At 36.8% G+C, this 18,127-nt stretch overlaps 1 protein-coding gene across 1 annotated transcript; it reads right to left on the bottom strand.

Annotated features, from left to right (window-relative positions):
- Window positions 1–7,799: 7,799 nt before the first annotated feature.
- Window positions 7,800–13,776, bottom strand: LOC110900390. The gene is made up of 5 exons (XM_022147279.2): window positions 13,621–13,776; window positions 11,112–11,335; window positions 9,732–9,965; window positions 8,638–8,792; window positions 7,800–8,119 (listed from the first exon to the last, which is right to left on the bottom strand). The coding sequence occupies exons 1-5, from the start codon at window positions 13,708–13,710 to the stop codon at window positions 7,950–7,952; spliced, it is 873 nt and encodes a 290-aa protein (XP_022002971.1). The 5' UTR covers window positions 13,711–13,776; the 3' UTR covers window positions 7,800–7,949.
- Between the last annotated feature and the right edge of the window lie 4,351 nt (window positions 13,777–18,127).

The raw sequence follows: 18,127 nt of genomic DNA, 5'->3' as shown, positions 1-18,127 counted from the left end.
CTACTCTCTCTCTCTATGCTCTGCAATCACCACCACCATCACCTTTACCTCTCTACTCCGGTGACCGGAGTAAATCCGACCATCTTTCCGACACCCCACACCCCCACGAACCAAACTAACCACACACCCCTCCACATCTCACAGATCAGACGAGAGAGGGAGAAAGTCGGAGAGAGAGAGAGATAACGACGAGAGAGAGGGAGAGAAGGAGGCGGGAGAGAGAACCGGCGACGGTGGGGGTGCCGTTTTTCCGGTGAGTTGCAGGCGGCGGCAGTGGTGATGAAGGTCTGATGATGATGATGAAGATCGCGATGATGACGATGAAGGTCGATGATGAAGGTCTGATGATGAAGGTCTGATGATGATGATGAAGATCGCGATGATGATGATGATGATGAAGGTCGATGATGATCGATGATGATGATAACAGATGATGACGATGATGACGTTGATGGTGGTGGTTCCGGCGGCGGCGGTGGTGACCACCGGAGCTCCGGTTCCGGCGGCGGTGAGTATGTTGGTAAGGTGTTTGATGAAATGTCTATGTGAAATGAAATGTTTTAGGTGTTAGGTTTGTTTGGCTGTTTTGGTGATGGCGATGGTGGTTATGGATGGGATGTTGACTGTGGTGAATGAGGGTGGTGAATTGGTGATGGTTGTCTGAGATGTTGTTGTTACTGGAGTTAGAGAGAGAGAGAGAGAGAGTAGAGAGACAAAGGGTAATGTGATGGGACGGTGGTTATGGATTGGATGGTGACGGTGGTGAACGAGGCGGTGACGGTGGCCTGAGATGTTGATGGCGGCCAGGGCTAGTGGTGATGGTGTTTTTATATAGAGTAGGGGGAGAAAGGGAGGCGGCAGGTGTGGTGGTGGTGGTGGTGTGTTAGTGGTGAACGAGGTGGAGATGGTGGTATGAGATGTTGGTGGCAGATCGGAGTGGTGGTGGTGGCAGTGGCTGTGGTGGCGGTGGTGGGAACTGGTGATGCAGGTGGTGGAGAGTGTAGAGATAGAACAGGTTTGGTTTTGGTGGATGGTGATGGTGTTGGAAGGGGATGTGGGTGGGGTCTGATGTGGCGGCGGCGGTGGAGGTGAAGGTGAAGGTGAAGGTGATGGTGGTGGTGGTGGTGGTTTAGAGAGAGAGAGAGAGAGAGTAGAAAGAGAAAGAGTGGCGGTGATGGTGTGGTTACAGGTTACTGAATGTGTTTATATTTTGTATAATATAGATTTTATAGTTATATAAATATTTATACATTTTACTTAAATGGTCCTTTTATTAACAAATTTACACAATCAGTCCTTATTTACAAACCGACTTAACTGGGTTATGATTTTTGGACTGAAATGGCACCTTTCCAGAACGTCGGGGAGGAAAATGGCGCATTTTTGAAAAATGGACTGAAATGGTCAAAGTGACCAAACCACAGGGACGAAAATGGCAGTTAACTCAAAAAAGAATTTGCATAATAAATCAATAGCAGTAGACAAAAATAAATTACAATTTGAAGAATCTCAAGCCTAACAGTTGCTTGCAAGTGTAAATTCATAGACTAAATTGTTGATATCAGATAATAGTAAACATGCAACTTTTCTATGATCAACAAAACCAATCAATAATTCAATAGCCGACTACTTTGGATCCGAACTCGGAACCCAGCAAAAACGTTGCCGTTTCACATGAGTGGATTTAACGTTATAAATTAGAGGTAAAACTATTATGCTCTCACATGAGTGGAGTTAACGTTATAAATTAATTGGGTTAGTAGTGAAGAACACCATTTGCATAAATGTTAAAACATAAAGGACATCTGGTGTAATTTTTTTTTTAACGGCCAACGAATCCTCCAAATGGGCTACTGGTGAAATTCACCACATCGGGATACACTCGCCTTCCGAACCGGGGAAAACCCTCACCTAGGGCCGAAGCCCGTGAACACTCGCCCGAAGGCACGACAGTGCGGTGAGGTAAAACCCGCTCAGTTCAAGGATCGAACTAGCGATCGCCGCCTACTCGCCTAGTCTCCCATCATCACCAGGTGCCGCAGAAACTAAATGCTAGGGGTAGGAATTGAACTTGGGTCACTTGGAACACAAGGTCTCTCCCTTACCACTCCACCACTAGCTCATTGACCGACATCTGGTGTAATTTCCGTAGTTAAAGGACACCGCCTAATAAGTGGTATTAAAATAAAGGACCGAACTTGTAATTTTTCCTTTCATTAAACATGAATCGTCTTTCTTCAGAAAGAAGTAAGTAATTAAAAGGTATAATAAAATCGTCTTTATTCAAAAAGAAGTAAGTAATTAAAAGGTATTGAATTTTGTAGGACCAAGTCCTTCCTAACAAAGCTAATATACATGTGAAATTTAATGAAATTAAATTAATATACATGTGAAATTTACTACAATAAATATACATATTTAAAAAAGTTAATAAACCTAAATAGTAGCGTGCAGGTTTTTGAGTTTTGACCACTCTATGGCTGAATAATCCCAGTTTTATATCAAATAAGTAGAAAATTATGAATGTTGTTAAGTGTGTCGGCCGGTCCATCCCGGTCTTTAAAACACAACTAATGTATAATCTGAATCTCCCTATTATATATCAAACAATAATTAAGTTAAAGTAATGATATATAATTGATAAGTAGTATGGATAATCAGGTGCCTAAGAAGTAAAATACAAAGATCTGAAAATCAGACTGGTTGTTGAGCGATATATGAATCGGTAGGGCTATTGTTTTATTCGTTCAACCTAGGGGTATAAACAAGCCGAGATATTCGAGATCAACTCAGGAAAAGCTCAAAACAAGCGCATCTTAGACTAGCTCGAGCCCGAGCCTAAAAATAAGTTTGTTTAGTAAACGAGCCCGAGTTTCACTTATTGATCTCAAGTAGGCTCACGAGCGTAAATGAATTTATTGTTTATATAGTTAATATTTAATTATATATACATATAGTAGTAATGATGAAACACAGAATAACACAGAGGTTAAACTGTGGGGTTGTTTCTCCTGTGGGTTCAATCTCCTTTCTAACTCGCGAAAATGACCTGGGTCCTGCAAAACAGCAACACCGTTAGTCTCGTTAAGAGGGAATATGGGGGTTTCCCTCTTAACCAGACTCCGGCGTGAGAATAAGTACTGCTCTGAGGAAGAATAAACAGTGTGTGTTGAGTGTGTGAGAATATAGAGCAAGCTCCTTTAACCTGAATGATGAAGGGTCCTATTTATAGCCCGGAGGGTGAAGGAGGGAGGAGCAGCTATGCCAGCTGTGCCAGCTGTCCGACTAAGGGGAATATCCTCTTGGTCTCCTCTGTCATGGCCAGCGTAGTGGTACACGTGGCGCGCTTACATTTGCTCATATTAGAGACGTCGTATTGGTGTCGGCTGTCTGCTCCTTGATTTGTTGCAGGCCTACATGGCGCTTGATGACTAGTGACACGTGTTGTCCTTTTTGTCGGATGGAGCATCTTTGGTGTCACCTTGATTTCTTTCAGAAGCTTCTGGATTATCTTGTTGATGTAACCGCCATGTAGGATGAAAAAGTGGTGTGGTCATTGCCATGTAGGCGAGGAATTGGGACCATACCTCTTCAAGTAATAAGTTTTTTTTATAAAATTATAATAAAATAACTAAATTATTATTATATACACACACGTATGTATGTGTGTGTATATATTGTTATTATATATATTGTTATTTACATTAATTAAAAAATAATCATAATAATTAACACAAATTAATCAATTGATAGTAAATTAGCGGAGCTCAAGCCTGAGAAACTAACAACAAGGCATGCTCGAGTTTAAAAATAAAGCTCAAATCAAACAAGCTCAAGCTCAATCTTGGGCTCGGCTTGTCTCGTATGCATCCTTAGTTCAACGCCTGTGAATAAAAAGTGGAAGCAAGTATGACAATTTTCCACTATAATTATATTAAAATGACCGGTTTACTTTTGACCCTTCGCAATAACTAGTCGTACCGGTAGGTAGTATGGTTATAATAAGGCCATTTTGGCTCACGAAATATCTGACATGTTTATAAACCAAAAAAGTCAAAAGAATTTTATCCCATTCTTCCAACCAAATGCTTGACAAAAGTTCATTCCATCGTTTTCTTTAAACATTGTTTGAATCCTCTAAATGATGTTTATGAATTTGGGCATATGTCAAAAAGAATGAAAGGAAGAACAAGATTTTTCTTTTTGTCTTGTTCATTTCATTTCCAAAGTTTACTTCACATGTTGGATAAACTCATTTGTTACTTTGTCTAATGTTTTATAGCGTATACGAAATGTTAGTTTTAATATGTTTATCAATCAACTATATTTCCTAGTTTCCAGATTTTAGTATACTTGTAGACAAAACCGAATAAGCTATGAGATGAAGTTTTACTATTCATTTTTTAGTGTATGGACTGGTTAATGAATTTTGTTGAGTAATAGGTGGATGTGATGAGGCATCCATTATTTTTTATTTAATTTTTTTCTATCTATATGTACAAGTCTTAAAGCTATGTATACAAGTCTCTATTGCGTATAAATATTTATGTTTCCTCTCTTAAAATAGGGTAAATTACAGTTTTCGTCCTTTATGTTTATCTCGAATTGCAATGGATACCCTTTAACTTCGATAATTACAGTCACAATCCTTTATTTATAAAACTTATTACACCCTACGTCCTTTAACACTAACCAAGTTAAAATTCTCAATTAAGTCATATCACGCGATTATCATGTGAGGGCATTTATGTCTTTTTACACCCAAATAAAAACCATTTTTTTCAACTACAGCTCAACGCAACCTGCATTTGCCCTAACCCACTTAAACATCAGATCTGAACCTTCATCAAAATTTGGTGTTTTAGATGATTTAAATTGGTTAGTTTAGGGAATGGAGATGGGTTAAATGCACGGAAACAGTGGAATGATAGAGATTTGCAGATGAGGACTAAAACCACCATGAGGATAACAAAATGTTTGTTGCAGCGGCTGAAGTAAATGGGTTTTACTGCCCTCTACATCTTTATCTTTCCGGTGATGTTTACCGGCGAGTATTCCAGCCAAACGATGGTTATCGCCACCGGTGAATCGTCTTCAACCAGGGCCTCCGATCAACCATATCGCCAGAAACCGCCTCGAGCTAGACCAACATCTGAAACCATCTTTATTATTATCATTGTTCAATAAATTGATAACTGAAATGTGTTGGCTTTTATTTTTTAGAGGAGATAGTGGCGGCTGTGTTAAGAAAGCTTTGAAATTGTTGTTCAATTTAGGTTTGGATGATGATAATAAGATGGGTTTGGTGGCTAAGGGTTGTTCAGATCTGGAACCGGTGGTCGTGGGGGTTGGTTGGAGATTTGGTGGTGGGATTTAGCAGTGATGGCGGCGGATTTGGTGGTGGCGGTGATTTGGGTTGGTTGGAGAGGGGAGAGAGAGAACTGGGTGGTGGTGATGGTGATGGTGATGGTGAAAGAAGAAACTAGAAATGGAAGAGATGAAGTAGGTTTTTAAAATTATGTTTTGATTTTTTCTTTAAATAAGTTGGTAAAATGACTAAACTACCCTTAACTGATCAAACTTAACTGAAAATTTAAACTTAGTTATTGTTAAAGGACGTAGTGTGTAATGATTTTACAAATAAAGGATTATGACTGTAATTATCGAAGTTAAAGGGTATCCATTGCAATTCGTGATAAACATAAAGGACGAAAACTGTAATTTACCCCTTAAAATATTACTAAAAGTGAATACTGAATATCTTCCCTTGGAGTAAAGGTATAAGTATCAAATAACCCCTATCGTTTACTTTTAATTCTAAAAGACCCTATACTTTGTAGATTTATTTAAATATTTATATAAATTTAAACTCGATTGAGCTGCGAGTTAACACCCCACAACGTGCGTATGTTGTTCATGTGTTTACGTCTAAGTTTTGTTCAATTTAACGGTATCGCTGCAGCGTGCTTCACTTTTTTTACATAAGATTTCGGATATTGTCGACATTTTTACTATAACGCATGGAAATTCCGTTTTATTTTATGTTTTGGTATAAATTTTATGCTTCAACGTTTTTACATCTATTTATGCTTGGCTTAATCGTCCCACCCAAAAAAGGTTACCATTATTATTTTATTGTTTAAGGTTTACTTTTATAGGTAGTCTATACAAAAATAACACGGAAAATCAGTCACCAATTAAATTAACTAAACGAGCTCTATTTCAGGCTCGAGCTCGGGCTCGGGCTTGTTAAAGCTCGGCCCATTCAAACTTTTAACCAAGCCGATAACGAGTAGCTCTCGAGCCTCTGAGTTTGTTTACACCCCTAACCAATTTTTGTAGTTGTGGATCAATATAAATTAATGCCCCGTGTATCCGTTATCCCGGTACTCAAAACTAGTGGGCCTTTACATTCTTTTTCGGAGGCCCATAACTTTCAACAAACTTTCATAAGTAAAAATTTGGCCAACAATTTGTCACTTTGAGCAAAAGTAACATTTTATAATTCTTCCCAATATTCGATTTAACGGTTAATTAAACATAAAATAAAAAATGGTGTTGATGATCTCTCGATATAATGACATCAGGTGTTTATTCTATCAAAGTGGTATAGGTTTAAGTCTTATAATATGAACAATAGGTGGGTGTTATAACTATATTTAATGAGTGGAGGGGGATGGTGGCTGTGTTTCCTAATGCAAAATCATTTTTTTTACTCAGTGGTGTAAATGAGGTATAGCGGCTTGAGAGTTACTCAGGATAGGATCAATAAAAAACTTGAATAAACCGAGCCTTAAAGAGCTTGAGCCTGAAATATGTCTCGTTTAGTTATTGAGCCCGAGCTCGAGCTTTACATACATAGCATTTAGGCTAGCGAGCCTAAATGAGCCCAAACAAATTTTATATTATCTTTTATGTATGCAATTTTGTTCATTTGAACATGTTCAATTTTAACAAATAACATTGCGAGTCAAGCTTGAGCTGAGCTTTGTCTCGTTTAAGCTGTCGAAGCGAGCTCTAGCTGAGCTTTTAGGTCGTTTAAAATTATTCTCAAATTACCTGGAGCAGAGCCTAGCCAAACTCGAGCTCTTGGGTTTTACTTTCGAGCCGAGCTTGATCTCAATATAGTGGGCTCGGGCTCAGCTCGTTTACACCACTAGACAAAGGTGGTAGAAACTGAACCCGAAGCCTCATTAGGATATCCTAATTCCCCCTTAGGATATTTATTTTTCTTATAGTGAATGGAAACGGTATAGAAATTTCGGGTTATAACGTGAAGATAACAGGTTTGAGTAACAGAGACATAAATATCAATGTATACTATTACGTGAAGATAACATGTTTGGGATATTTATTTTTCTTATAGTGAATGGAAACGGTATAGAAATTTCGGGTTATAACGTGAAGATAACAGGTTTGAGTAACAGAGACATAAATATCAATGTATACTATTACGTGAAGATAACATGTTTGGGATGTTTGTTTTTCTTTTATTTAGATTTCCTTGTAGCATCTTTGCAATTTCTTTTATTTAGATAAAAACAAGGTGTAAAAAATTCAATCCATATAAAATTTTAGACAAGTTCTGGTTATCTAATCTAATTTAATTATCTTTTTTAAATTGTTTAAAAACTAAAAGTATATGCAATTAAAAAATACCAATTCAAAGGTTTGATTTATTGTACTTATTTAAAAACATCAAGGGGAGTGTAAAACAGAGGAATGCATTTAGCAACACCCTAACCTTTTTTTTTTTTTTTTTTTTTTTTTTTTTTTTTTTTTTGTTAGTCTGTATGGCATGCAAACAATTGGAACCCATATGACCAAACTATCTTTAACAAGCTTCTATAAGTGACTTACAATATAAGGGGAGGAAATGAAGATACAAAAACGTTAAGTCATATGTCGATTTTTTACCGTTACTAGATAATGGTGTATACACCATGAGCTCAATCGATGTTATGAAACCCGGGAAGAAGCGACGTAATGAAGCCAAAAACAATCAATTGTATCTCCTTTACGATCCCCCACGCCCACCATCTGTTGTTGTTTCCGTTTTCTTCGTTCACGTCACCTTCATTTGCAGCCCGGTTCTCGTTTTCACCTCCTGCTTGCCCATCTAATTACAGATTTTGTATATGTAAACAATACTTGCATAAAAATAGAGTAATATGTCATTTTCGTCCCTGGGGTTTGGCCAACTTTGCGACTTTCGTCCAAATGTTTGTTTTATAAAATCTAGATCAGAAAGGTTTGAAAACTTGCCATTTTCATCCGACTCGTTAACTCCGTCCATTTTCCTCCGTTAAGTCAGGTGTATTTCCGTCTTTTTTGTTAACTTAAGGGCAATTTGCTCTTTTTTAAGGGTATTCAGTCTTTTTACATAATGTGAAAAAGACCGAATTGCACTTTAAGTTAGCAAAAAAGATGGAAATACCCCCAACTTAACGGAGAAAATGGACGGAGTTAACCAGCCAGATGAAAATGGCAAGATTTCAAACTTTTTGGATCCAGATGCTAAAAAACAAACCTATGGACGAAAGTCGCAAAACTAACAAAACCTCAGGGACGAAAATGGCATTTTACTCCCATCAAAATATTTGAATATGTGGCTAGTCAGAAGAACGGAGAAAATACCTAACAAAGGAGCATTCTCGTTTTCTTGCCTAGCGGCTGCAGGGGCGTTATCTGCCCTAACAGCAGGCGGTCTTGGTTGTTGGGGTGGTGCACCCGCCCTCTGCATTCCTTGTGACAGCCAACGTATCAACGGTGCAAGAGCTCCCGTTTGATACCTGACACACATAACATAAACGTTTGCATTTAAAAACGAGACAAGTCAAATGGGTTGAAAGTTGACCCAAGTCTGTTTTAAATTAGGGGTGTTACAAAAACCTCGTAGCTCTCTCAAAAAAAGCTCGGCTTGAAAATAGCTCGGTTGTAAACGAGATGGCTCGGATCGTGAGCTCGTGAACCAGCTCGAATTATTATATTTTATATAGACTAATTTTTATTTTAAATGTTTTAAAATACAAAATATGTGGAGGGGGTTGAAGGGTTAACGTTTAAAGTTTAATTAATTAATAACATATAAAAATTTGGGAAAATAAACACAAATGATACATATAAAACTTTTGATATACCTTTCAGTCTTTAAAATATTATAAAAAAAATAAAATAATACATATAGATATATGTGTTAATTTTATTTTTTTTCGTTTTCTATGTTATCAATATTTGTGAAAAAAAAAAATTTAATACAAAAAAAAAGTAAAAAAAAAATAACGAGCCAGCTCAAACATTTTACGAGTCGAACTCGAGCTTGAATTTTCAGCTCGTTAAAATAAACGACCGAGCTGGCTCGTTTAAGTTCGAGCTCAACCTGGCTCGGCTCGGCTCGACTTGATTACAGCCCTATTTTAAACGCATACAATTTCCTAATTCGGTTTTATTCAAAGATTTTGACAAAAAAGTGTTTCACATATTATTTATTTCCAAAATTTCCAAAATTTTGACAAAAAATTGTTTCACATATCGACCTGACCCAGCCAGTTTTGACCATCGTATTGAAAATGGCCCAATCAATTAGCAACTCTTTTGATCCACTACCTAACCCGCCGATTGTGCCAGCTCTTAACACTTAATGTAGTTATAAACTATTTCCCATAACTACTAAACTATTTTCTAGAAAAAACGTACAATTGAGTAATTGACGATGGTTGTTTATGACTTACAGATAAATGAGTGAAGCAACAAATATGAGTAGGACAAGCCTTTTTCTTGAGCCATCTTGGTTGAACAAAAAGATAACGGCTGCGAGCTTAAATAAGAGCATTAAATCAACATGAATTGCGATTTGGAATCTCCTGACGACAACTTGTCTCTGTTGTCCCGCTTGCGGTTGCTGCTGCTGTCCCGCTTGCCCTTGTTCCTCACCTTGTGTTCCGGCTTCAGAAGGACTTGGCCCGCTACTTATTAATATTAGTTTTTTCATTAAAAACTAGCAATTAAATATATAAATGAATTATATTTTATAGATACTTTACAGATTTAACTTTATTGGCCAACCTAGGTTTTTTGTTTAGTGAAAACTAGGCCTTGTCCGTGTTCGTTCTTAAGGAGGAATGAACATGTTCATGAACAGTTCACAAACTCTTACTGAACGAGATTTCTTGTTCGTGTTCGTTCATTAAGAAAATGAACATGTTCATGAACACTTAGCGAACGCAAACATATGCTCATGAAAATAAATGAACTGTGAACACAAACAAACATTATATATTCATTTTAAAATAAGAATCCACCAAACTTAACATAACTATCCGAACATAGTTGACATGATTTTCATAAGCAAAATTAACACAAAAATTAAGAAGTTTGTAAAGCTTTAACACAAACTCAAATTGAAATGGTCAAATGTAGTATAACTATGGTTTCAACTTTTTGAAAACTAAAACCAATAAGATAAAAATATAATATTAAAAACCTTTAAATGAACGAACAACACAAATGGACATAAGGAGCAAACAAAAACGAACACATTACGAAACGTTCACGAACATAAACGAACACATTACCAAACGTTCACGAACATAAACGAACAATCGCAGCCTCTGTTCATGTTCGTTTGTTTAATTTATCGAACAAAATTTCTTGTCCGTGTTTGTTCATTTATTAAATGAACCCGCCGAATGGTTCATGAAATGTTTGCTGAATGTTCGGTTTGTTTACAGCCCTACTGAAAACATATTCATGTTTCTTTTCTTCTTTATCAGAGCCAAAGAGGTAGTAGGGGAGGGCAAACAGATCAGTCTCTTGACGTTTAATACAATAAATACATCTTTTGTGTATTTCACAACTATAACTCTCATCAGTTTTACTCATCTGTCAGTCCTTAATAAGCACGGAATTACGGAAACAAAGGTTTTTCCAGTTAAATACGTATATTAACAGGTTGTAAGAACTCTCTCTCTAAAGGGGTGAATTTAATATAATTAAAAAGGCTATCTGGAATCTAACAGTCAGATACATGCATTTATTACAAATGGCAGATTACTTAACATCTAGAAACAAAAATAAAAAAATTGAAACTTATGGAAAGATGAATGACTTACGTAGGAACATTGTAAGTAAAAGGGATGAGAGTGTTGGATGGAAATCCAGCAATTGGTCCCCCAAACGTATTCGGGAAAGTGGGAACCGCATATAAGCCAGGTCCATGATCCGTTTGTTCCTGACCCTCTTGTGAAGGGGCTAAACCAGGAACAAGAACTGGGTACATGACTGGAAACTTCGGGAGTTCGCCATTTGGTGGTGTGAAGCCATAGAATGGAGGTAACTGCAACAAAGTTAAATCGATTATTAAGTGGCTGAAATTACAATGAAAATGGATATGACAAAAGTTGCACACCCCATCAAAGGCTTTTGACTCCAGTATTATCATTAATTTGATTTTTTTTTAATTCTCTGTAGAAAGATTAGAAATAAAGGGTTAAAAAGACTTTCATGAAGACAATATACAGCCAACAAGGACAGTCTTATCTTAATGATGATACAATCTTCATTTTTTCAATCGTTCAATAAGTTTTTGCTTTACAGAACAGAAATAAAATAACAAACATAATATTCTAAAAATGCTATGGTTACTACTTATATTTGTCATTCAACCTGTCTTTTGCTGGATTTGGTATATACGAAACTAGAAACGTATTTGTGTGGCATATAAAGCTAGTTCAGTAGTAGTTGGGTGGCCCGATAACAATACGTTGAAGAGTTGGATGGCCTCCTTATACGTTATCTCTAAAATATACGCAAAATAGTACCAACATAAATATTGATAAAATCGTTGTCAGATACTTAGATTATAGCATTTATGTTTGAACCTCGAGGATTTACTATATGGAACGTAACAGAAAAAGTATAGTACTAGAGTGCAAAGGAACCCTTTAGGAAAGACATAGTTTAAATAAGATATGAAAGGTAACCATGACAAAGAAAGCACATTTTGTGCAACCAGAAACAGCAGCAAAATAGACAGAAAATTTACATGATGTATCAACATGGATAAGGGGCACTAAAACACACAGATCGTTATTTACACATATTAACCTTGTCATCCACACAGCCATTACCCATAATCTTGTGAACACATCAGCAATCATAAGCCCTAACATATCAAAATCAAATCACAGATATCATAGAGACTAACGATTAGATCCTAAACATAACAACTAGGCCTGTAAACGAACCGAACGTTCATGAACTGTTCGTGAACTTGTTCGGCGGGAAGTTCGTTTATTTAATAAACGAACAAACACGAACAAAAAAATTTATTTGTTTAATTAAATGAACGAACATGAACACACCTCGTGTTCGTTCATTAATCATCGTGAACGTTAGTTTATGTTCGTTCATTTATGTTCGTGAACGTTCGTTTATGTTCGTTTAAATTTTAGTAAATACATAAATAGTTATATTTAGATGAATATTAGCTTTTCTAACTACTTACATAAATATAACTAATTAGTAATTAAATTTTCTAGTGAAAAAAATGAAATCTTAAACTTTTTCTTAGATCGTAACTGATCACTTACTTAATATTTATATAAAAACCTACTTAATTTTAGCATCTATGAACCTAATTTAGATGTGTTTTCGGATAAACTGTAATATATTAGACTTGTTTGTTTGTGTTCACTAATGTTAAATTGTGTTTATTTATATTTGTTCAATCACGTTCATTTGTGTTCGTTTATGTTTGTTCAATCATGTTAATTTATGTTTGTTTGTGTTCGTTTATGTTCGTGAACTATTCGTTTCGACTTTAAACGAACGAGCATAAACAAACACGAACATGCCTGATTTCTTAATGACCAAACACGAACAAAAAAATGTGTTCGATTACATGTTCGTGTCCGTGTTCGTGTTCGGTTAAAGTTAAATGAACGAACACGAACACGAACACGCCTATGTTCGTGTTCGTTCGGTTCGTTTACAGGCCTAATAACAACTCATAAACTTCCACAAAAGAAGAAGCTCCTACATTCCACATTAGAAAAAGTGAAAAACCTTTACATTCTCCAACAAAACAATTTCAAATAGCTAAGATCATTAAAATCCCAACCAACACACTAAAACATCAAAAAACCCTAATAATTATCGGTATGACGTATCGTATAACTACAACAAGCTTTCAACTGTGCATATGTTTCATATACAATGCAACAATCACTCCTCACAAACTCTGTAACAAGTGCTACCAAAAGAAAACCGGTAACTCTCAAATCTATGATAAGAATTAACAACCGACATAACATCTGCATCTGCTGCTGGTTACTCCTAATAATTTTGTATATAAACGTATGCAAAACAGTATATAATTCGTAGCAAAACTTCACATCAATTCGGCCGATAGGTAAACTGTATACAGTATTCAATATTATAATTGGTGTATTGTTTCTCAAATTAACTAAAGCCAGATCAACAGATCATCATCATTCTCATCAAAATCATATCCCGTATCCATACACAAACATATATTCTAAATCAATCACACACTCGAAACCCTAGAAACCGATCTGAAGTGAAGAATAGGCAAAAAGTGAAAGAGATCGAGCTTAATACCTGCTTAGGATCGGGTTGATGTGAAGAAGATGATGAGGAAGATGGATTCGGAGGCTTTGTTGTTGTGTGATTTTGAATTTCTTCTGCCATTTTTGTTTGTGTACAAATTTCGTTGTGAATTTGGTTGAAGGGAGGATAGAGGTCGTAAAGGTCCTCGCTCGGTTATTTTACTTGCGTGGCTTCACCAATAGGATTGTGCCACGTGTACAACATGTAATATTAAATGAGCATCAATGTTTAGACAATCAAACCGGAATCATTTTTTTTTTCTGAAAGGTAAACCGGAATCATATATGGGTATTTGGGTATGAGAAGTCAATCGACAGGAAAATTATTGTCTCTGTAGAATATAGATATATTAATTTCATAAATCGTAATAGATTCACCAAATGTAATAGTGTTTGTCGTGATTGTTTCGAGTTAAGGAGGTGATCCAAGGTGATGCGAGTATGTTGGGTAAGCGGGTACACCGCCGCAACCCTGACAAGTTGGGCTCCCCGAGTATCAATTGCGAGTATGTGAACCTTATATGCGTCGATAACTAGAAAAAGAGGAACATCAATGCATCCGAGAAAAAATGATTAATCTCTATCAAAACCGAATTATCGTGTGTGGTGAGAATGGTGAACCCGGGTGTTGTGAGTGTGGGTTAAACTAAATGGGTGCCTCCTCCTAGATGATAGAATCCTATTAACTGGTGTGTGTTGTTGGGTGGATGTCTCCTCCACCCTTATATGCATAAACCGATTTATTTGAAAAAAAAAAAAAAAACTATAGTAAGATAAATAAATAAAACATATTTGATAAACCAAAATTAGAAGTTATATAATTTGGGGAAAGAATCCACTAAAAGGTGAGTTTTGCTTAGGGTGTCCGGGGCGTATTCGGGGAGGTGATTCGGTGAGGGGTTTCCCCGATCGGGAACACCGCCGCCATCACCGCGGGGTCCCGATTCGGGGTGGGTTTTGGGTGTGGGTTCACCGATTGAAGAAGGAGAGATGGTGGGGCCAATCAACTTTCCAACCAATCAATTGTTTTGTTTTTTTTTTTTTTTTTTGAATAAAAAAACAAGGGTAGTTAAGAGGGGAGTGGCGCCATCAAATTGGGGTGTTAGGGGAGTTTAAGAGGGGAGTTGACGTGGCACACGGGGATTGGTTTGGCGTAAGAGAGGGGACTCACCTATTAGGTGAGCACCCCCTTCACCCTTAAGGAGCCTAAAAAGGATTGGAATGGTAACATGTGGCACTCCTTATAAATAGGAAGGAATGACATTTTGGTACTTATAAGTAGGAGTGTGAATATGACATGAGATTTGCTAAACCCAAGTTGTAGTTCATAAAGAAACGCGAAAGATGGGTGGCTAATTGAAGAACTTCAAAATTTGTGGCGTCGGTTGAGTAACAATAGATTTGTGCGAAATAATCAGGTACACTTCGATTCTGTTAAATTAATCCACATTAATCATGTATATTCGAAATATTATGTACTCAATTCTCAGTCGCAACTCGCATAAGGTAGGTTTCTTCTTCTGATTTTCAACTTATTTGTTCAATGTTCACGTATTATTTGTTCCAGCCGCAAATATGGTTACTATCTTATTTGTTTTCAGCTTATTAAGTACGGTTAACTTGCTAACAACAGCTTTAATGAAGTTTATTAGTATGGTTAAGATCTTTTTGTGTAATATGCTTTATTAATGAAGTTTATTAAATTGTTAACAACAGCTTTAATGAAGTTAAATTGTGTTTTTTTCTGAACGGTTAATAATAGTTTATTAGTGTCTGTTTATGACCATTAAGTTTTGCTATGTATCATAGAATCTTACCGTTCAAAAAAAAAAAAAAAAAAGTTTTGCTATGAGTCTCAGAAAGTAAAACCTCAAAGAAACAACTAGCGTCAAAAATAAGAATAAAACATACAACTACCATTGTGCTAAGGGTGCATTTGTTAGACCATGTGTAGTGGTGAAGAATTATAATGCCCCTATCATGGGACATTATCTGATACGTGTCATCCCAGTCAGCATGGGACATTATAGCATAAAGTGGTGTAGTGGGGCATTATTCCAATAACCCCCTTCCAATTATTAAAAAAGTATAAAAAAAGGAAAGAAAGAAAGTTGACAAATGTCAGACTAAAAGCAATTAATACCTCACTTTTTGTCAAACATGTCAGAATCAATTAAAAAGAAACCACACGGATTGGCCAGTCAAAGTAAGAGTCTTGCACCTTCGGCGTTTTAAATAAAACGCCCGCCCCATTTTTTTCAAAAAAAAAAACGCTGTATAACGCCTACTGTAGTGGGGGAGGGGGCGTTTTAGGGCGTTTATTTTCAATTTTTTTTTAAATAACGCCCCACTACGGGTGGTCTTATAGTTAACTAATGTTTGATCTTGGGTGTATCTTAATGAAGTTAAATTGTTAACAACTTAATATAGTTAAGATCTTTTGTGTAGTGTAATTGTATAGCTTATTGGGCAATTATAAACTAAAAAGTTTATAATCGGCGAATTAATTTTTTTTTTTTAAGTTATATGCTTCTAAAGATAGCTGTAAACATATAACTTTCAAAAAAAAAAATTCAACTTCGCCAATTATAAATTTTTCTGGTCCCAGGACTAGGTAAAGGAGGAGAGTTTTGTTACTAAATACGTTGAAAATGATAATTTAGCAAAAGGGCCTTCACTTCATAGTTCGCTTAGGGTCTCAAAAAATACAGGAACGACCATGCGAACACCACCATATGGTGTACTGGGCTTCTTTTTTTTGTTGATAACTGAATCGCTAGAATTTTTTCATGCAAATTAGATGCACCAACCTGTCTTTGACTCGTTTAACCCTTTATTACAACTCATCACCCCAATTAACTCGTTTATAATTTTTACTTCTATTTGTCAACCCTTTTGCCTTTGACATGTTTAGATAAATATCTTAAACAAGTATGTTCGTGTTACACATTTTTAAGCGTGTGAGCGTTAAGATTGATTTTTTTTACACAAATAAACACATAGATATTTTTTTGTTGGAATAATTCACCTCATAAACCCGATACAATTGACTAGGAACAGAGGCGCAACATAGTGGGGCGCCCGTCCCCCTAACTTTTCGCTCAGTAGTGCCCGATATGTAGTTTTCGTATAGAATATTTTAGGTATATGCGTTTTCAACCCTCGGTCAGAAATCTCAATCTTCACCACTGTCTAGGGGTGTTTGAAAAGCTCACGGCTCGCTCAAAAAAAGCTCGCTTTGTTTTCGAGCAAAGCTCGATCCAGGGTGCTCGGCTTGTGGCTCGACTCTATGGTTCTTATGTATATGTGTGTATATGTATTTTTTAAGAAACGTGTGTTATTTTTTTTATTTTTGTTTTTATGTTACAAATATTTGTAAAAAGAAATAAAAAAATTAACGAGTCGGCTTGAAGGTTTTACGAGCCGAGCTCGACTTTTCGGCTCGAAAAAAAACCGAGTCGAGCTGACTCGGCTCGATTACAGCCCTACAACTGACACCCCGATACAAAACCAAATATTATAAAATAGGGGTGTGCATGGGTCGGTTTTAGCCTATAACCATAACCGAAATGTCGGTTTTAGAATAACCATAGCCATAACCAATTGGTTATGGGGGTTTTGGTTAATCGATTTTGAAGATTGTAACGGATGGTTATGAGTTGGTTAACCATGAACTACATTTTTTCGTAAAATGTTTAGGCCTAACTAAAAATAGCTCAAAACAATCGATCTTTCGCTACATGATGCTTCCATCTACAATTATAAATCATAATCAAATAAATTAATCAAACATCGACAAAATTTTAAATAAAAATGACATAAAAACAAACTAATGATGCAATACCTAAGGCCGTGGGGTATGGTGGGGCGGGGCTTGGGTTGGGCATTTGGTGACACGTGTCCGCGGGGCCAGCCCACTGCCGGGTTACGTGTCCGCGGGGTATGGCGGGGCGTGGATTGGGCTTGGGTTGGGTGAACCGCGTGGCATAAATGGTTTTTTTAAAAAAAAATTATAAAAAATCACACAACATTTATAAAAAAACCTACAACTTCATTAAAATTTTAAAAATTACATAATCCTAAAAATTACATAATTTCTAAAAATTACAAAATAAAAAAACCTAGAGCGTTAAAAAAATTTCAAAAAGGTCGATCTTGTCGAACGCCTTGTTTTCCTTGCCTCGAAACGCTATGTTCGCCACCGCCACCCGGTCCTCATGGCTTAACTCGCCACCGGGAACCGCATCGTAGTAAGCCTTGAAATGCTCGAGCTTGGGCCGTAGCTTGCGCCATTTATGTTGGCACGCGTTGAGGTTGTGGCGGTCGTTACCGACGTTTTGTCGGTAGGCCGCAAAAGCTTCCGCCCAATATTTTGTTTGGCCCGGCCGCCGCCCCTACATAGTGTCGACGACGCTAGTTACGAGTGTCATTTCTTCTTGACGGGTCCAGGATGCCATTTCCTCTTGGGTTCGTGGGATGGGGGAGACCAGCGGGGTAGC

Source organism: Helianthus annuus, chromosome 13 (assembly GCF_002127325.2).
Source record: "Helianthus annuus cultivar XRQ/B chromosome 13, HanXRQr2.0-SUNRISE, whole genome shotgun sequence".
NCBI lineage: Eukaryota > Viridiplantae > Streptophyta > Magnoliopsida > Asterales > Asteraceae > Helianthus > Helianthus annuus.
This window is presented reverse-complemented; position numbering and strand designations above follow the sequence as displayed.

Bases quoted from the DNA above. Each gene is read 5' to 3' on its own strand.
- LOC110900390 (XM_022147279.2), bottom strand. From the start codon at position 13,710: ATGGCAGAAGAAATTCAAAATCACACAACAACAAAGCCTCCGAATCCA. The intron at 8,793-9,731 runs GTAAGTCATAAA...TATGTGTGTCAG, and splicing joins GTTGCTTCACTCATTTATCT to GTATCAAACGGGAGCTCTTG. The intron at 8,120-8,637 runs GTATTTTCTCCG...ATCTGTAATTAG, and splicing joins CGAGAATGCTCCTTTGTTAG to ATGGGCAAGCAGGAGGTGAA.